General features: G+C 45.5%; 2 protein-coding genes across 2 annotated transcripts in view; both read right to left on the bottom strand.

Annotated features, from left to right (window-relative positions):
• LOC144006324 (uncharacterized) overlaps nucleotides 1-9,555 on the bottom strand; it is a 28,903-nt gene extending 19,348 nt beyond the window's left edge. The window contains exons 1-3 of the mRNA XM_077505113.1: nucleotides 9,300-9,555; nucleotides 4,560-4,805; nucleotides 3,139-3,874 (exon numbers count right to left, since the gene is read on the bottom strand). Of these exons, the coding sequence (XP_077361239.1) occupies nucleotides 3,139-3,874; nucleotides 4,560-4,805; nucleotides 9,300-9,423 (1,106 nt within the window). The 5' untranslated portion in view covers nucleotides 9,424-9,555. The remainder of the gene's footprint in view (nucleotides 1-3,138; nucleotides 3,875-4,559; nucleotides 4,806-9,299) is intronic.
• A 1,395-nt stretch (nucleotides 9,556-10,950) lies between these two features.
• On the bottom strand, nucleotides 10,951-12,382 carry LOC144006316 (uncharacterized). Its single transcript, XM_077505100.1, has one exon. The coding sequence runs from the start codon at nucleotides 12,380-12,382 to the stop codon at nucleotides 11,138-11,140; it is 1,245 nt and encodes a 414-aa protein (XP_077361226.1). The 3' UTR covers nucleotides 10,951-11,137.
• Nucleotides 12,383-19,145: the final 6,763 nt, after the last annotated feature.

Raw genomic sequence — 19,145 nt, 5'->3', positions numbered from 1 at the left:
TCCATGACCTCAAACGAACTCCTCCCATGTCCGAGATTTTGCCTCAGCGACCGCCGAAGGCGCGTTCCGCTTGGCCAGCCGGTAACTGACAGCTGCCTCCGCAGTACCACAGGCCAAAAAGGCCCGATAGGACTCCTTCTTCAGCTTGACAGCATCCCTGACCACTGGTGGTTCGAGGATTGTCGCCGCGACAGGCACCGACCACCTTACGGCCGCAGCTCCGATCGGCCGCCTCAACAATGGAGCCTCTTCGGGCTATGCCCGGCGCTCCCCATCTCCAGAGGTGGGTGCGTGTAAATATACACAAACATACACACATACTTAGTGTCAAGGTGTGGGGGTGTTGGAGGCAGGACCCAAATGCAGGGGGCAACAAAAACAGGGCAAGGCAGGGATGCAAGTAAAAAAGGGGATTTAATTAACTAAAAATGTAAACAAGGGACTATGGAAAAAATTAACAAGATCAAAAACAAACACATGGCATGGCATGGCATGGCATGGCATGGCATGGTATGGCATGGCAAACAGGGACATGAACATGAACAGGCACAATGACTCCCCCAAGAACCGAACGGAAAACAGGTGACTAAATACACACAGGCTAATTGACAATGACTAGACACAGCTGGGCAAGACAAGTGGCAAGGGAAGCTGATTGGTGGATACACTGGGAAGGGAAGAAACACTCAGGTGGACGTGGTTTGACATGACGGGACAAGGGAAGAGACAAGGAACACATGACAAACAACCAAAAACACCAAAAGAAAACAAAATCCCACCCCCCACAAAACATGACAGAACCCACCCCTCAAGGGACGGCTTCCAGACGTCCCACCAACATAAAAAGTCCAAAAACAAGGGCGGGCGGAAGGGGGCACGGAGGTGGGAACACGGCCCACCCATCCGTCCCAGACAAAAGGCAGTTCAGGAGGGCGTCCATGACGCCAAACGAGAGTCCCGTTCAGGAGGGCGTCCTCGAAGCCCGAAGAGAGAGTCCCAGCGGGGCCAGTCAGGAGGGCGTCCTTGACGCCCGATGAGAGGTGAAGGCAGCCTGCAGGGCTTGCGCCGCCGGAACTTTGGGCGGCGCCTGGCGAGGTTCCGGAACTTTGGGCGGCGCCTGGCGAGGTTCCGGGACTTTGGGCGGCGCCTGGCGAGGCTTCCGGACTTTGGGCGGCGCCTGGCGAGGCTCCCGGACTTTGGGCGGCGCCTGGCGAGGCTCCGGGTCTTTGGGCGGCGCCTGGCGAGGTTCCGGGACTTTGGGCGGGGCCTGGCGAGGCTCCCGGACTTTGGGCGGCGCCTGGCGAGGCTCCCGGACTTTGGGCGGCGCCTGGCGAGGCTCCGGGTCTTTGGGCGCCGCCTGGCGAGGCTCCGGGTCTTTGGGCGCCGCCTGGCGAGGCTCAGGGTCTTTGGGCGGCGCCTGGCGAGGTTCAGGGGCAAGAGGCTGCAGCAGGCGAGGTTCAGGAGCGAGAGGCTGCAGCAGACGAGGTTCAGGGGCGAAAGGCTGCAGCAGGCGAGGTTCAGGGGCGAAAGGCTGCAGCAGGCGAGGTTCAGGGGCGAAAGCCTGCAGCAGGCGAGGTTCAGGGGCGAGAGGCTGCAGCAGGCGAGGTTCAGGGGCGAAAGGCTGCAGCAGGCGAGGTTCAGGGGCGAAAGGCTGCAGCAGGCGAGGTTCAGGGGCGAAAGGCTGCAGCAGGCGAGGTTCAGGGGCGAAAGGCCGCAGCAGACGAGGTTCAGGGCCTTGAGGCCTGTCTGACCAGTCAGTCCCGACGCCACGGACCAAAGCCAGTGCTTCCTTTAGCCCAGCAATGGCTCGGTCACAGGCTTCAAGCCCCTCCTTCTCCCAGGGCTCCCATTCGGACATTGCCCCCGCTGGGTCCAGTTCTGGTGGAGTCATTCTGTCAAGGTGTGGGGGTGTTGGAGGCAGGACCCAAATGCAGGGGGCAACAAAAACAGGGCAAGGCAGGGATGCAAGTAAAAAAGGGGATTTAATTAACAAAAAATGTAAACAAGGGACTATGGAAAAAATTAACAAGATCAAAAACAAACACAAGGTATGGCATGGCATGGCATGGCATGGCATGGCATGGCATGGCATGGCATGGCATGGAAAACAGGGACATGAACATGAACAGGCACAATGACTCCCCCAAGAACCGAACGGAAAACAGGTGACTAAATACACACAGGCTAATTGACAATGACTAGACACAGCTGGGCAAGACACAAGTGGCAAGGGAAGCTGATTGGTGGATACACTGGGAAGGGAAGACACACTCAGGTGGACGTGGTTTGACATAACGGGACAAGGGAAGAGACAAGGAACACATGACAAACAACCAAAAACACCAAAAGAAACAAAATCCCACCCCCCACAAAACCAAAAATGACACTTAGTATGAAAAGTCTCAAAATCAGGGAGGGATTAAATATTTCCTACACTCGTTTTTTTTTATTCAAAATCATTGACACTTTTACAGCACACCAGACTCACTTCCCTTCATTTTTTTTAAGCTTCAAAGATGGCTGCTATTGTCACCGGCGCACTCGTGTCTCTCAGCAAGATTTTCACGAGAGAATCTTTGAGCACAAACACTGCAACTGAATGGTTCCTTCTCAGTTCTCACTATACGGGTTTTTCCACCGTCGGAACTTTTGGATAACTTTTCAGTTGACCTTGGTAAAATTCAGTTTGGGTGTTTTTCCACCAACAACAATTACAAGGTTAATTAAATTCCCCAGGTGGCATCCAAGTGCTATCTCGGCAGCAGGGTCTTGCTGAGCCAGGCAGGAACTTTGAGGGGGCGGGCTGCAATGGCCACGCCTGATTGGTCAAATTCAGGGGCGTTGTCTCTACATCAGCTGAACTTTTACAACCAAGAACTCCCTTTCCCCAAAACTCAAAGTTCCTGGTCTTGCTGGTGTCAAAGCAGCTCATGTGTTCTTGTGTGTTTTCGTAAATTTGACATGTAAGAGAAACTTCTTCCACAATCTGTGCAGGAATACGGTTTCTCTCCCGTGTGGCTTCTTATGTGTCTTTTTAAATATCCTTTGTAAAGGAAACTTTTTCCACATGAGCAAGAAAAATGTTTCTGGCCAGTGTGTCTTCTTGCATGTGCTGTTAAATGTGACTTCTGCGTGAACCTTTTGGCACAGTTTGTACAAGCAAAAGGTTTTTCCCCAGTGTGCGTTCTTGTATGTCTTGTTAAAATTGACTGCTGAGAAAACCTTTTTCCACAGTATGTGCAAGCAAAGGGTTTTTCCCCAGTGTGCGTTCTTGTGCGTGTTTTTAAATCTGACCGCTGAGAAAACCTTTTGCCACAGCGTGTACAAACAAAAGTGTTTTCTCCAGTGTGTCTTCTCAAGTGAATGTTCAAATCTCCTTTTGAACTCATTGTTTTCCCACAGTGAGAACATTCCCAGGATTTGTTGTCAGTGTGACACGACCTCTCACCATCAGAGTGTTCACCATTACCATCCAGATCATCATCATCATCATCATTGTCGTCATAATCAAAATCATCATCATAATCATCATCATCATGAGAAGAAACGGACCTTGTGTCATCACTTTTTGCTCGTGATGATCCCCAATGGTATGCATCACTTTCTGGAGTCATGTTTTGAGGAGTTGAGATGCTGTTTGGAGGCTCCGCCCCTCTGCCCTCCTCACTCTCACCCTTGACTTCATCTTCACTCTTTAAAGGGGCGAAGGTCATTGGTGACTTGGTGACGTTATCCTCAACCTCCTCTTTTTTGACGCAAAGGGGCTTTTTTTCTTCTTTAAAATAAGGATGCTCTTCCTCCTCCTCCTCCTCCTCTTTCACATGAGGAGACTTCAGTTCCTGTTCGTCAGGACGAAGATATTTTTCACCAACGTCTGCAGGACACAAAGAGACAAACCCAAATTTAGGTTGGTCAAGCGTGAGTTGATGTGTATTATCGTTTCTACAGTGGCACCTCGACTTGGGCCCAAAGCACACTCGGATTGGCCAATCCCCCCCAAAAAAAAAGTTTGGCGACAACACTGCACATGGAGCACTTTGATCTATGGATCAAAGGATGATCTAAGGTTTTTCACCAGTTTGTGTTCTTTTGTTTATTGCAAACGTTGACTTCTGAGGGAAACCTTTGTGGGAGCTATTTCTTGAAATTTTCAGTTCACTTTATAAGAGATGCTACTGACCCTGGGAATCTTCTGAACCATTTGTTTTTGTGACCAGAAATGTCAACGTTTAATATTGCAGGCGTTTTTAAATTTTGGGGAAAAATATTTACTGACGAAAACTTGAGCAATATGGTATTTACTTGCTTAAGTTTCCATTTCACTTTTTTAGATGATACAACAGAATCAAGTATGGCTTTTGTATTTTAGAAAAAAATTGACGCCAATACCCCCCCCCCTTTACTGTAAATGAATATCGACTTCAAATGTCGGTTAGTGGCCTCCTTGACGACTAAAAATCTCCGTCGGTATCGGTCCTGAAAAAACATATCGGTCTTATCTCTAGCCCTGATGTCATGATGACTTTGTGCTTGTGGTGGTCGCCAGGGGTCTGCATCACCTTCTGTCGTCATGTGTTGACGAGTTGAGCTGCTGCTTGGAAGCTCCGCCTCCCCATGCTCGTCTTCATCTTCACTCTTTAAAGGGACGAAGGTCAGTGGCGACTTGGTGACATCGTCCTCAACCTCCTCCTCTTTGACACGAACGGGCTTTTCTTCCTCTTCGATGTGAGGATGTTCTTCCTCCTTTTTAACATTCGGAGGCTTCATGTCCTGTTGGTCAGGACGAAGATATTTCTCAGCGACGTCTGCAGGACAGAAGAAGACAAAACACACATTTGGTTTGGTCAAGTCAAATTTCAAGTGTGAGTTGATAGTACAGTCACAATCGAATATATATATTTTTTTTTAAGAATCCATTCATCTCGAGGGTGTGCGCTCCTTCACCACGTGTCCAGTGACGAGATGAAATGGGGAATGGTGAGGTTCAATATTTCCCCCTTGCTACATTAGTGCAGCCAATTTGTCTATCAAAATAGCACAGGGGGAAAATCGCTTTACCAAACATCTGTGTACAAAGTAGGTGTGGCACGTATAAGATGTATTTAATACAACAGTGTCTTTATTTTTTCAATGAAACATATTGAACTGACAATAATATATAACTGTAGAGGGCCCCTATCCAGAGCAGGTGTTCGCCAGCCTCCCATAAGAGCCTACATGGATGACCTTATCATCACCACAACATCTGTCCCAGGGTGCAGGTGGATCCTGCAGGGTTTGGAGAGACACATCACATGGGCGAGGATGAGCTTCAAGCCCTCCAAGTCAAGGTCCATGGTTCTGGAGAGGGGGAAGGTGATGGACAAGTTCCGGTTTTCGATCTCGGGAACCGAGATCCCGACAATCTCGGAACAGCCAGTTAAGAGCCTGGGGAAGCTCTTTGATGCAACTTTGAGAGACTCTGCTACCATACAGGAGTCTGGTGAACAACTGGGAGCGTGGCTCACCAAGGTGGACAAGTCTGGCCTGCCTGGTAGATTTAAAGCCTGGATCTACCAGCACTCCATCCTGCCCAGAGTCTTGTGGCCTCTCCTTGTTTATGCAGTCCCGTTAACAACTGTGGAGTCTCTCGAAAGGAAGATCAGTGGCTTTCTTCGAAAGTGGCTGGGACTTCCCCGCAGCCTCACCAGCGCTGCCCTGTACGGGACAAGCAACACCCTCCAGCTACCCCTCAGTGGGCTCACTGAAGAGTTCAAGGTGGCACGTACAAGAGAGGCTCTACAGTATAGGGATTCCAGGGACAACAAGGTGTCATCAGCAGGGATCGAAGTGAGAACCGGAAGGAAGTGGAGAGCTGAGAAAGCAGTGGAGGTGGCAGAGTCACGCCTAAGGCAGAAAGCGCTGGTAGGGGTTTTGGCAACGGGGAGAGCAGGCCTGGGCTACTTCCCAAAGACCCAAGTGAGCCAGGCCCAGGGAAAGGAGAGACATCAGCTACTCCAGGAAGAGGTCCGAGCAGGTGTGGAGGAAGAGCGGGTGAGCAGGGCAGTTGGACTCCGGCAGCAGGGGGCATGGACAAGGTGGGAGAGCGTGTTACAGCGCAAAGTGACCTGGTCGAACATCATGCAGGCAGACTTCCACCGCGTCCGGTTCCTTGTGCAGGCAGTTTACGACGCCCTCCCGGGCCCAACGAACCTTCATGTGTGGGGGAAGAGTGAGACACCCACCTGTCCCCTTTGCTCTGGAGGAGGCTCTTTGGAACATCTCCTCAGCAGCTGCCCAAAGTCCCTGGCTGAAGGTCGCTATCGCTGGCGCCATGACCAGGTTCTGAAAGCAGTTGCTGAGAGCAAAGCCCTGGCAATCAGCACGAACACACATCACAAAGCTCCGAGCAGGGCAGTCCCTTTCATCAAGGCAGGAGAGAGACCCCAGTCATGTCCACAGACAGCAAGAGGACTACTCCACACTGCCTCGGATTGGCAGTTGCAAGTCGACCTGGGAAAACAGCTAAAGTTCCCCCAGCACATCGCAGCAACATCTCTCCGGCCAGACATGATCATTACCTCTGAGGCTTCAAGACACCTGATCATACTGGAACTCACGGTATCCTGGGAAGAGCGCATGGAGGAAGCCAATGAGAGGAAACGTGCAAAGTACCAGGAACTGGTGGAGGAATGCAGGGGTAGGGGCTGGAAGATTTTCTATGAGACGAAGTTGGCTGCAGAGGCTTTGCTGGTCGATCCTTCTGCAAAGTCCTAGGACGTTTGGGTGTATCAGGGGCGGCCAGGAAGAAGGCCATTAAGTCAGTTAGCGAAGCCGCAGAGAAAGCCACCAGGTGGCTATGGCTCAAAAGGGCAGATCCGTGGACTGCTACTGGGACGCAAGCTGAGGCTTGATCAACCTCGGCTGGGTCACCTGGGCAAGAGTGTCTGATGTTGCGAGACCCGAAACACTCAATGAACCCAGGCTACATCACTGATGATGCGTCCCAGTTGCATCCAGGAGATGTTTCTCTTAAGTTTTCACCTAAATAAAAAAAAAGTACAGAATTGCTGGAGATTAATCTTACAGTTGCACAATAATAAATACAATTAAAAAAAATTAATTAAATTAAATAAAGTGCAGTGAACACTGAACAGTTTCTGAGTGGTTCTTTTCTCCAACCCGCGTTTCATTCCTTCTGATTGGATTGTGTGAATTTTCGTCACTGTATTGTTTTCATTTTCCTTTTAGTCATTGATGAAAGTGTCAGTCAATTTTAGTTATCATGTCAATGAATGGCTTCTATTTTAGTTTTTGTTTAATTTTGATCTGAAAGAAAAATTTCATGATGAAAATTATTCGTTGACGAAATTAGCACTGCTCACATGCTGGCAGCACAGGATGACGCGGCACACGGACTATTTTGACCAGGTCACGAACCCCTCGTCAAATCATAATTTTTCGGCAACGTCCTCCGATGAGGAATACTAACGGTTTTTATTTGTGTAAAAGAAGGATAATCAGACACATTCACGAGCGGGATGTCAGCCAGGTTCGCGGAGGGGAACACGGACTGTGTTTCATAACCGCTTATAACTGTTAATTAAATAATTCTACTTCATTAAGCGTACCCGTTTCATTCTATTTTCATGTGTCGTCTCCTGCGCAGTTCGCACATATCCCCATATAAACTCAACACTGATTGACGAAATGGAATTGATTGTCATTGATTGTCCTCAATCCAAAATACTCCTCGTTACTGGTGCCCGTAAGAGGGAGCACATAACCCCAATCCTGGCCTCTCTTCATTGTCTGCCTGTAAAATTTAGAGTCCACTTTAGGATTCTTGAATTTTGTTTTTAAATCTCTCAATGGTCTTGCGCCACCTTATCTCACTGAGCTCTTGCAGCCCTACGCACATGCTCGGTGCCTCAGGTCAGCAGACCAAACTCAATTGGAGGTACCGAGGGCAAAGCGGAGGCTTAGAGGAGATCGAGCCTTTGCTGTTGCCGCCGGTCCCTCCACAAAATATTAGGCAGTCCCCCTCTTTATCCTCTTTTAAAACACATCTGTATTCTTTGGCTTTTGGCGCACCATGAAACTGAACATTGTTTTTGGTGTTTTGATGTTTATTCTACTTATTTATCTATGTATTTATTTATTTATTCACTAGCCTATTATTAATTTACTGATGTAAAATGTATTTACTTGTAAAAAAAAAAACCCACAAAAACTTGTATACACACTTCGAAATGTTTGCTTTGTTCTTGTTTTGTTAGCTTATTCTTGACTGCACAACCGATTTATATTTCATGTACAGCACTTTGTATATAGCAATGCCTGTTTTTAAGACGCTTTATAAATAAAGTTGAGTTCATGAATGTTACAGTGGCAACTAGCGATAATTTCGTCAAGAAAAAAATGTCATGATTTTTGTGACAAACTTGTTTTTTTCAGACAAAAATTAAACGGAAACTAAAATAGAAGCCATTCATTGAGACGTTAACTACAACTAAAATCGACTGACAATTTTGTCAATGGCTAAAACGAAAACGAAAACAACAGAGTGACGAAAATTCACACAATCCAATCAGAATGAATGAAACGCGAATTGGAGAAAAGAACCACTCAGAAACTGTTCAGTGTTCACTGCACTTTGTTCAATGTTCAAACATGGTTACATTCATTGCGCAGCTCTAAGATTAATCTCAAGCACTTTAATTGTGCACTTTTATTTTTATTTTATTTTGGTGAAAACTAAGTCATATTATTGTCAGTTAAACACGTTTCATTGAAACAATAAAGACACCATTGTGTGAAATGTGTCTTGCGTGTTAAACTACAGTTACAAATAGGTGTGCTATAATTTCCTGCATAAACGGTGAAATGTATGGTGACTAAAATGTCAATACTAAAATTGGATTAATACTAAAATACAATCAGAGGACTAAATTATGACTACAACTTTGATACATTTTGGTCAAAAGACAAACTAAATTGAAATTTCTTGTCAAAATGAACAGTGGTTGCAACAGCAGTTGAATGTAATAATGCAGTAATCATGACAAAAAGATTAATGTGTTAATATTGTAAAAAAAATGTATGTGGGGAAACACCGTTTTAATACAATAATATCCTGGACCTTAAAGTGTTCTTCAAATCGCACACGTCTGTTACAGACATTGGTATGACTGTCTGATGACTGGATAACCGTCCCCTGTCCGGAATAAAGTTGAATTGAACAGCGCTGAAATTTCTTCACGCTTTATAGTATTTATAGTTGTGCTTCAGAAAGGGAGAGTAATAACAAGTGTACAAACCTGCTGCGTGTAGCACAATTCGAGGCTGCTCGCAAACATCGCCCAGCGGTTGAAAATGTTGCTCGTTCTCTTCTTTTACTCCAAAATGTTCCTCCTCGTCCTTTGGTGTCGTTCTCGCCGACATTTTGGCACAATAATGCCAACAAAGTCACACTTGGTCTCTTCCTGACCACGTGTTGTGTGCTTCTCTTTGTTAGCGGCTAGCAAGCTAAGCTAATCTAAAATAAGCTAAGCTAAACTAACTAGACTGAGAGCACTGAGCTGGATAGCCGACAGCCCACACAGTACAGATGAACTGCGGAAGTGCGGCGGAAGTTAAGTCAGGCAGGACACGCCCCCGCTGCCTTATGATTGGTTGCTGGAAACTGTGCGGAGGCTTAAAAACAACCTTTGTCATCAAGGCATCGACAGATGCCGCCATTTTATTTTTTCATTTTTTTGCTGCAGTTCGAAAGTTTCATTCCCTTTTTCAATGTTTTGTTCCCGATATAATTGTAAAGTTTTAAATGGCACCAGTTTATTTTAGTGGATGTGCAGTTTAAAAATTCGCCATCAAGGTTGAACAAGCATTTTGAGGTAAACTGAAAGTTTATTATCTGGGATGAGATTTAAACCACCAAATGTTATGAGTTTAATTACTGGTCTTAGTTAGTAGTAAATGTTTGGTACAGTATCTGATGATATATTATTGATATGTACAACATTTATTTGTACTGCAAGTAATACAAATGACTTTTGGCCAGTTTTTGTCATCTGTGGCTCTCACACTTTCCTTCAGCAAAGTTTTGACGCAACACTTACCTTCCAATGAAGGTAAAATGTTCGTGATGACTGATGATGACAAGCCATTGAAGTCAAGGAGGCGGACCTCAGAGCCAAGGAGTAAGTTGAGGGCAGGTACCAACTGACTCCTTATTTGTAGGGAGGGCACTAATGCTGATTGGCTAGGGATGTAAGGTATTGCCACACACTTCCCACCAGGGGGAGCATCATCTCATCAGCGCCACACTCAGAAGTACAAATGCAATTGCATTGTACTGTCGCTTCTCTTTATGTGATCATTTTTGTCGGAACGCCGCCTGTGAGTCGCAGCAGTGGCCGGAAACGGAGCTGGTGTGTGAAGCCCGGAAGTCCAGGTGGCATCTACTCCATTTGATTTGTATTTTGATTTCAAAATGTGATGAAAGGTTGTTTGATGACAAGAACAATTTGCCTGCAGAGGCAAAAGTGCCACATGAACAGAAATGATATTATTCCATGAAAAATGAAAGAATCAAAACCAGGTATGGACACAATTTTGTTCTGATGTCATCTGAATATTGTATGCTAATCATGTCAAAATTGTTACATAGAAAGATAGAATGTGCAAAATGCACTAGCATATGGCGTGTTAGCTAGCACGGAGCTGTGGTGGTTGAGTTAGCAACAAAGAGTAGGACATTTGCGTCAATCATTTCAGTGATAACACTGTTCAACAAAAAATTTTAATCGCAGATGGCTTTGTGTGTCTGAACGTATTGTCGACGCTTATTTGGGGAAAATTGCAAGGTGGCTTTATTTCTATTTCATACACAAGGCAAATCAATGTGCTTTACACAAGCAAATACACAACACGTACAAACATCAACAAACAACCATTAACAACATTCAGAAGCAAACAAAAATAACTTCCTAAATTACGTACAAAAAAAAAAACATACATTGACATTTAAACACATTAACAGCAAAGATTTAATATTTACAGGTTGAGTAGTTTTGAAAGCATCACATTTACACTTTTAAGATGCATTGACACTTTTACAGCACACCAGTCTCACTTCCCTTCATTTTTTGAAGCTTCAAAGATGGCTGCCATTCTCACCATCACACTCGTGTCTCTCAGCAAGCTTTTTACAAGAGAATCTTTTAGGACAAACACTGCAACTGAATGGTTCCTTCCCACCATGTCTTCTTGTGTGCTTTCTTAAATTTGACATGGACGAGAAGCTTTTTCCACAATCTGAGCAGGAATACGGTTTCTCTCCAGTGTGTGTTTTTGCATGTGCTGTTAAAGAATTGGTGGAAGCAAAGCTTTCCCCACATTTTGTGCATGAATATGGTTTCTGTCCCGTGTGTGTTCTTATGTGTGTTCTTTTGCCACAGTCTGAGCAAGAAAAAGGTTTCTTGCCAGTGTGTCTTCTTGTATGTATCGTTAATTCTGACTTCTGGCAGAAGCTTTTGCCACAATCTAAACAAGAAAAAGGTTTTTCCCCAGTGTGTCTTCTTGTATGTGTTGTTAAATGTGACTTCTGAAAGAAGCTTTTGCCACAGTGGGTACAAGCAAAAAGTTTTTCCCCAGTGTGTGTTCTTGAATGTAATGTTAAATTTGGCTTCTGAGAGAAGCTTTTGCCACAATCTGAGCAAGAAAAAGGTTTCTCGCCACTATGGATTCTTGTATGTGTTGTTAAAGCTGACTTCCGAGAGAAGCTTTTGCCACAATCTAAACAAGAAAAAGGTTTTTCCCCAGTGTGTCTTCTTGTATGTGTTGTTAAATCTGACTTGTCAGAGAAGCTTTTGCCACAATATGAGCAAGAAAAAGGTTTTTCCCCAGTGTGTCTTCTTGTATGTGTTGTTAAATCTGACTTGTCAGAGAAGCTTTTGCCACAATATGAGCAAGAAAAAGGTTTTTCCCCAGTGTGTGTTCTTGTATGTCTTGTTAAATATGACTTCCAAGAGAAGCTTTTGCCACAATCTAAACAAGAAAAAGGTTTTTCCCCAGTGTGTGTTTTTGTGTGTATCGTTAATTCTGACTTCTGAAAGAAGCTTTTGCCACAATCTGAGCAAGAAAAAGGTTTTTCCCCAGTGTGTCTTCTCAAGTGAATTTTCAAACTTCCTTTTGAACTCAATGTTTTCCCACAGTGAGAACATTCGCAGGATTTGTCATCAGTGTGACACGACCTATCATCAGCAGCGCGTTCATAATTACCATCCAGATTATCATCATCATCATCATCATCAAAGTCAGCATAAGAATAAAGGGACCTTATGTCATCACTTTTTGCTCGTGATGATCCCCAGTGGTCTGCATCACTTTCTGGAATCATGTTTTGAGGATTTAAGATCCTGTTTGGAGGCTCCGCCCCTCTGCCCTCCTCACTCTCACCCTTGACTTCATCTTCACTCTTTAAAGGGGCGAAGGTCATTGGTGACTTGGTGACGTCATCCTCAACCTCCTCCTCTTTGACACGAACGGGCTTTTCTTCCTCTTCGATGTAAGGATGTTCTTCCTCCTCTTTAACATTCGGAGGCTTCATGTCCTCTTGGTCAGGACGAAGATATTTCTCAGCGACGTCTGCAGGACACAAGAACACAAACACACATTTGGGTTGGTCAAGTCAAATTTCAAGCGTGAGATGATGTGCATTATTGTTTCTACAGTGCACCTCGACTTGGGGCCACGCACACTCGGATTGGCCCATCCCCAAAAAACAAAAAAGAAAAAGGAAAAAAAGTATTAGCCTTGTTAAAAATCTGACAGCCGATATAAGGTCAAATCTAAAACCATTTTAATCTCTCTAAGTCGACTAAATTGAGTTGAGTTGATATTGTCCATCCGCATACATTTGAACTTTTACATAGAAAATTAAAACACCTATTTGTAACTATAGTTAGGCTGGAAGACCCCTACTTCCACATGATTCATCCCATTCTCATCTTTCTAATTTAAACATATTCCAAATATTCACGCCTTACCCACAATTCCCGATTTTGTACCCAATTTTTCCTCATGCATTCTTAATGGAAGATTCAAAATTTCCTTCCACATTTTTCATCCAATTTACTTCATTCCAACGTCAATATATTCCACCAAATCCTACCACGAGCTCTTTTCCTGTTCCAAAATTCCCGCCTTACTCGCAATTCCCGATTTCGTACACGTTTTTTCCAATGTATTCATAATGAGAGATTCTACATTTCACATTTACTTCCACATTTTTCATTCGATTCACTTTGTTCCAACTTCAATATATTTCACCAATTCACACCATGAGCTCTTCCTTTTCACTTCCAAAATTAACGCCTTACCACAATTCCCCATTTTGTACACTACCTCTCCCTACATTCTACATTTCACATTTACTTCCCCCTTCTTAAAAGGGGGTTTTAAGAAGGGGGACCGGAGGGTGTGTTCCAACTACAGAGGGATCACACTCCTCAGCCTTCCTGGTAAGGTCTATTCAGGGGTGCTGGAGAGGAGGGTCCGTCGGGAGGTCGAATCTCGGATTCAGGAGGAGCAGTGTGATTTTCGTCCTGGCCGTGGAACAGTGGACCAGCTCTACACCCTCCGCAGGATCCTCGAGGGTGCGTGGGAGTTCGCTCAACCAGTCCACATGTGTTTTGTGGATTTGGAGAAGGCGTTCGACCGTGTCCCTCGGGGAGTTCTGTGGGGGGTGCTTCGGGAGTACGGGGTGCCGGGCCCCTTGATACGGGCTGTTCGGTCCCTGTACGACCGTTGCCAGAGTTTGGTCCGCATTGCCGGCAGTAAGTCGGATTCGTTCCCGGTGAGGGTTGGACTCCGCCAAGGTTGCCCTTTGTCACTGATTCTGTTCATAATTTTTATGGACAGAATTTCTAGGCGCAGCCGAGGCGTTGAGGGGTTCCGGTTTGGTGGCCTCAGCATTGCATCTCTGCTCTTTGCAGATGATGTGGTGCTGTTGGCTTCTTCAAGCCGGGATCTCCAACTCTCACTGGAGCGGTTCGCAGCCGAGTGTGAAGCGGCTGGGATGAGGATCAGCACCTCCAAATCCGAGACCATGGTCCTCAGTCGGAAAAGGGTGGAGTGTCGTCTTCAGGTTGGGATGAGATCCTGCCCCAAGTGGAGGAGTTCAAGTATCTTGGGGTCTTGTTCACGAGTGAGGGTAGGATGGAGCGGGAGATCGACAGGCGGATCGGTGCAGCGTCTGCAGTGATGCAGACTCTGTATCGGTCCGTCGTGGTAAAGAAAGAGCTGAGCCAAAAGGCAAAGCTCTCGATTTACCGGTCGATCTCCGTTCCAACCCTCATCTATGGTCACGAGCTGTGGGTCGTGACCGAAAGACCGAGATCCCGGATACAAGCGGCCGAAATGAGTTTCCTCCGCAGGGTGTCCGGGCTCTCCCTTAGAGATAGGGTGAGAAGCTCGGTCATCCGGGAGGGACTCGGAGTCGAGCCGCTGCTCCTCCGCGTTGAGAGGAGCCAGCTGAGGTGGCTCGGGCATCTGGTTCGGATGCCTCCTGGACGCCTCCCTGGGGAGGTGTTCCGGGCATGTCCCACCGGTGGGAGGCCCCGGGGACGACCCAGGACACGCTGGAGAGACTATGTCTCTCGGCTGGCCTGGGAACACCTTGGGATCCCACCGGAGGAGCTGGTTGAAGTGGCTGGGGAGAGGGAAGTCTTGGTTTCCCTCCTGAAGCTGTTGCCCCCGCGCCCCGACCCCGGATAAGCGGAACAAGATGGATGGATGGATGGATGGATGGTATCATGTCAATCACGAGGTTGTTGACAGAGGTTTGCTATAGCCTCAAGAAACAAAAAACATACATGGACACAACGTTGGGTATTACCTGCTTGGTGATGCTGCCTATCCACTTAAGAGCTGACTGCTGAAGCCGTTCAATGACAACGGCAGGCTGACCATGCGGCAGTTAATTTACAACAACAAGACAAGCAGAGCCCGAATCACCGTGGAACACGCATTTGGTAGATTAAAGGGCAGGTGGCGATGTTTGTTAAATCGCAATGACTGTCAACTGGACAAAGTAAAGTCTATGGTCATAACTTGTGTTTTACACCTGATTTCAACAGGAAGTGACTTGTTTTCAACAGGAATGACTCGGAAGTGACCCGAAATCAACAGGAACTGACTTGTTTTCAACAGGAAGTGACCCGGAAGTGACTTGATTTCAAAAGGAAGTGATCTGATTTCAATAGGAAGTGACCCAGAAATTGCCTAAAATCAACAGGAAGTGACCCAGAAGTGGCATCAAATCGACAGGAAGTGACACGATTTCAACAGGAAGTGACCTGATTTTAACTCATTCACTGCCAGCCATTTTCAGAAAAGCGAGCTTCAGCTTGCCAGCCATTTTTGAGGATTTTGACTCATTTTTGAAGGCCCACAGAATATTTTGCTCTATAGGTATATAAACATGGAACCCACCAAAGGAAAGGTTAAACCCTCTTCTCTCATTAAAAAAAAAAAAAAAAAGTTTCTAACATTCTCCCTTCTCTAGTTATTCGCAATAGAACAACACTAAGTTTAACCAATTTTTCTGTTTTTGACTAGAAAACGGAGAAAAACAGCTTTTTGTGAAAAGGTTCCTTTTGAGTTAAATTTTGACTTTGATGCCAATACTCTCTGCTTTTGTGGCATCAAAAACAAAAAACAAAAACAAACAGCTGAACAGTCCTTTCCTTCGTTACAACAACATAAAAAACACAGATAAATGTATTTTTATGGTAAATTTATTGATAACTATTGACAATTCAGATGTAGCAAAACAAAAAAACTTTGAACTCCATATACAAGTGGGAAAAATGCACGAGTATGTGGGTGCGCACTGCTTGTATGAACTTTCAACTATTTACAAGTGTGTGTGGGTGTGTGTGTGCATGTGTGCGTGTGCATGTGAGAGAATGTGTATCGCCCCTATGATGTGTAGTGTTTTTTAGTGTGGTATGATGTGAAGCAGCTTCCTGGGTGCAAGGGTACATGGCAAGATGCACACCACATGGTGGTCTCCCTCCTTAGGCCTTTTCGTTGGCACACCCGACACCTTCTTGTTGGCACCAACTTCTTGCTGGTGGGCACCAACTTCTCTAGCCGATGCCTGCCCAACTGTCCATCAAGCCTCCTCTCCGGGTCTTTCATGTATGGGGCCCTTGTTTGTTTCCCCACAGCTTGCTCATCATCACCCTGTCCAACTTGCTGTTTCACGGTCCATGAAACAACCACCTTTTTTATAAACGCAAGTAAGGTTGCAGGCTTCTGTGGGTTTTTGACTCTGTATAAAACATGTGCATTGAACATGCACAATTGAAAAAGATAAGTGACAAACTTCATTGACCAATTTACAGAGCGCCCGAGGAAGGGGTAATAAACAATGTTTTGATCTAGTTTGTCCACCCCATTCATTGAAGCATCGTACTCCGCAACGCATTCCGGTTTGAGAACGGTGACTTTCTCCTTGTTCCCCTCCTGCCACACTTCCACAGGATGCGTCCTGTCTTGATGGCAGGTCGTCACCATCTTGACAGTCCGCCTGTCCTGCCATGCAACAACCATCACCTTTTCATTGTGACAGACAAGCTTGCCATTTGCCCCCAAGCTTGTCTTGTTTGCCTCTCTTATGAGCTGAGGCTCCCCACGGTTCTTTCCGAGTGTCCCACACACGTTCGTCTTTGCTGAAAGAAGACGCTCACAGAGGCCAATAGAATTATAGAAATTGTCCATAAACAGGGTATATCCCTGACCTGTGAGGCGGTCAAGTAGTGTAAAAACGATGTCAGGCAGGGTATGGGATACACCAATGTATGGCATCAAGTTGAAGCAGTAGCCAGTCTCAGAATCACAAAGAACGTATGATTTAATCCCATATTTGATGGGTTTTTGGGGGTCGTACACTTTGAAGGAGAGCCGACCACGCCACGTCATCACGCCCTCATCTATACAAATGTTTTGTTTTGGCGTGTACAGATCTTTGAATTTGGCCACTACATAGTCCAGGACTGGGCGGACCTTGTGCATTTTGTCCGATGTATCATGTGCAGTGCCACTGAAGTGTAAATACCTCCAAATAATTTGATATCTATTTCTGGACATTGTTTGTCCAAAAAAAGGTGTGCTCTCAAATTCCTCTCCACTCCAGTAGTCTTCCAAGACAGGTTTCTTGATGAACCCTGTAATGAAACTGAGGCCAAGGAAGGTTTTGAGTTCTTCTACAGTAAGTGGCCTCCAGTCGTGACTTCTACTGTATGGAAGTCCGCAGGGGTTTTCCTGCAACAAATCAAGCGCGTTGGCATTTGTCTCATCAACAATATGCTGCAGCAGCTCATTGGTGATGAAAAGCTCGAGAAAATCCACCGGCAGGTCTGACTCCAGCTCCGCAGCAGAGCCCTGGGGTCCGGGCTTAGCGGTGAAGCGAATCCTTTTGGGCCTCCAGTGTGTCTGCTTCCAGGATTGATCCTCATTACAGTTCAATGATCCAACTATAAATTAGAGAAAAATAAATACCATGAAATTTGTATTTATTGATGCGGTGTGATTTGTACTAAACACGTTTTTACCTCTCTTAGCCCCACACAAAGCAGCCGCAGTATTTCTGGATGTACCTGCTGTGAAACATAGAATCAAAAGATTACTTTTTGTTTTATTGCTATAGTTTTTTGCGGATTTTTTTATTTTTTTTTCCCTCTCTTTGCTCTGCCAATCGGTGAGACCCGACTGGTGGATGGCCAATCTGTAAATAATAGAAGCATATGATTTTTACTGCTGCCTGGATTTTTTTCCCTTTGCTAAACATTTTCCTGCCCTTTTATACCCTTCAATTTACACCAGTCATTTTCTCCTCATTGCTTGACTTAGTCTAGCTTTTTATATACATGCACAGATGTCGATCACTGAAAGAAGAACAATAAATAAGACTAACTCGTCCTTCTAGCATCAATGCTGTACTCCGTATCACATTTTTATCCCCACCCACATCGACAGAAAAACACAACTCGTACAAGATGGGTTTAAATTTGACGATCGCGCAAGTTAGCTCATTATCGCAACACATTTACGTCCACAGCAATAAAATGCATCATCTGTACAGCCGTTAGTAATGGCAACTGTGGCAACAGTGTAATAAATGAAGTGCATGTAACGGAAAGACGAGGAGATCGCGAGTAAAGGCAAAGTTAGCGAGTTAGCACGTTAGCTCTCACCGTCATCGCTACTCTGCGATGTGTCCGAGTCTTCGCTCCAGCCAGGGGTTTTTGTGGGCAGATACTCATCCGATGAGTCGCATGACGTGTCCGTCCATTCAGTGGAATCGATGGATGCAGCAACAGATTTCTCCTGACTGCCTTGTGAGCTCACGGGTTGACTAACATGCGGCTCTGTTTGCACACGTGGTACCTTGCTCCTCAACGTCATCTTTTCCCTTCTTTGATCGTCATTATCGTTCAAAGATGACGATCCTCTACGTTTCTGGCTGGACTTTGGTTTGAACAAACTCTCCTCCAGCTGTAAGCTGTCTAAAAGTAGACATAATGCTTGATCTGCTATTCTAATATACTTTGCTATGCTAATATGCCATCTAGTGGTGGAAGTAAATAGGCAACAACCTTGAAAATCACACATCTGATGCCCCAGACTTTTATCCGCAGCTTGCCATGAAAAAAAAAAGGGATTGACGAATTAACTCGTCAAAGGCAGGGGGCGCTATTTTTCACTTTAACGAACTGACTCGTCCAAGGCAGTGAATGAGTTAATAGGAAGTGACCCGGAAATGGTCTAAAATGAACAGACAGTGACCCAGAAGTGTTGTCAAATCAACAGGAAGTGACACGATTTCAACAGAAAGTGACCTGATTTCAATAGGAAGTGACCCGGAAGTGACCTGAAATCAACAGGAACTGACTTGTTTTCAACAGGAAGTGACCCAATTTGAACAGGAAGTTACCCAGAAATGGCCTAAAATCAATAGGAAGTTACCTGAGTTCAACAGGAAGTGACCCGAAAATTGTCTAAAATCAACAGGAAGTGACCCAGAAGTGGTATCAAATGAACAGGAAGTGACACGATTTCAACAGGAAGTGACTCTATTTTCAATAGGAAGTGAC

Source organism: Festucalex cinctus, chromosome 1, assembly GCF_051991245.1.
Source record: "Festucalex cinctus isolate MCC-2025b chromosome 1, RoL_Fcin_1.0, whole genome shotgun sequence".
In the NCBI taxonomy this organism is placed as follows: Eukaryota; Metazoa; Chordata; class Actinopteri; order Syngnathiformes; family Syngnathidae; genus Festucalex; species Festucalex cinctus.
This window is presented reverse-complemented; position numbering and strand designations above follow the sequence as displayed.

Bases quoted from the DNA above. Each gene is read 5' to 3' on its own strand.
- LOC144006316 (XM_077505100.1), bottom strand. From the start codon at position 12,382: ATGATTCCAGAAAGTGATGCAGACCACTGGGGATCATCACGAGCAAAA.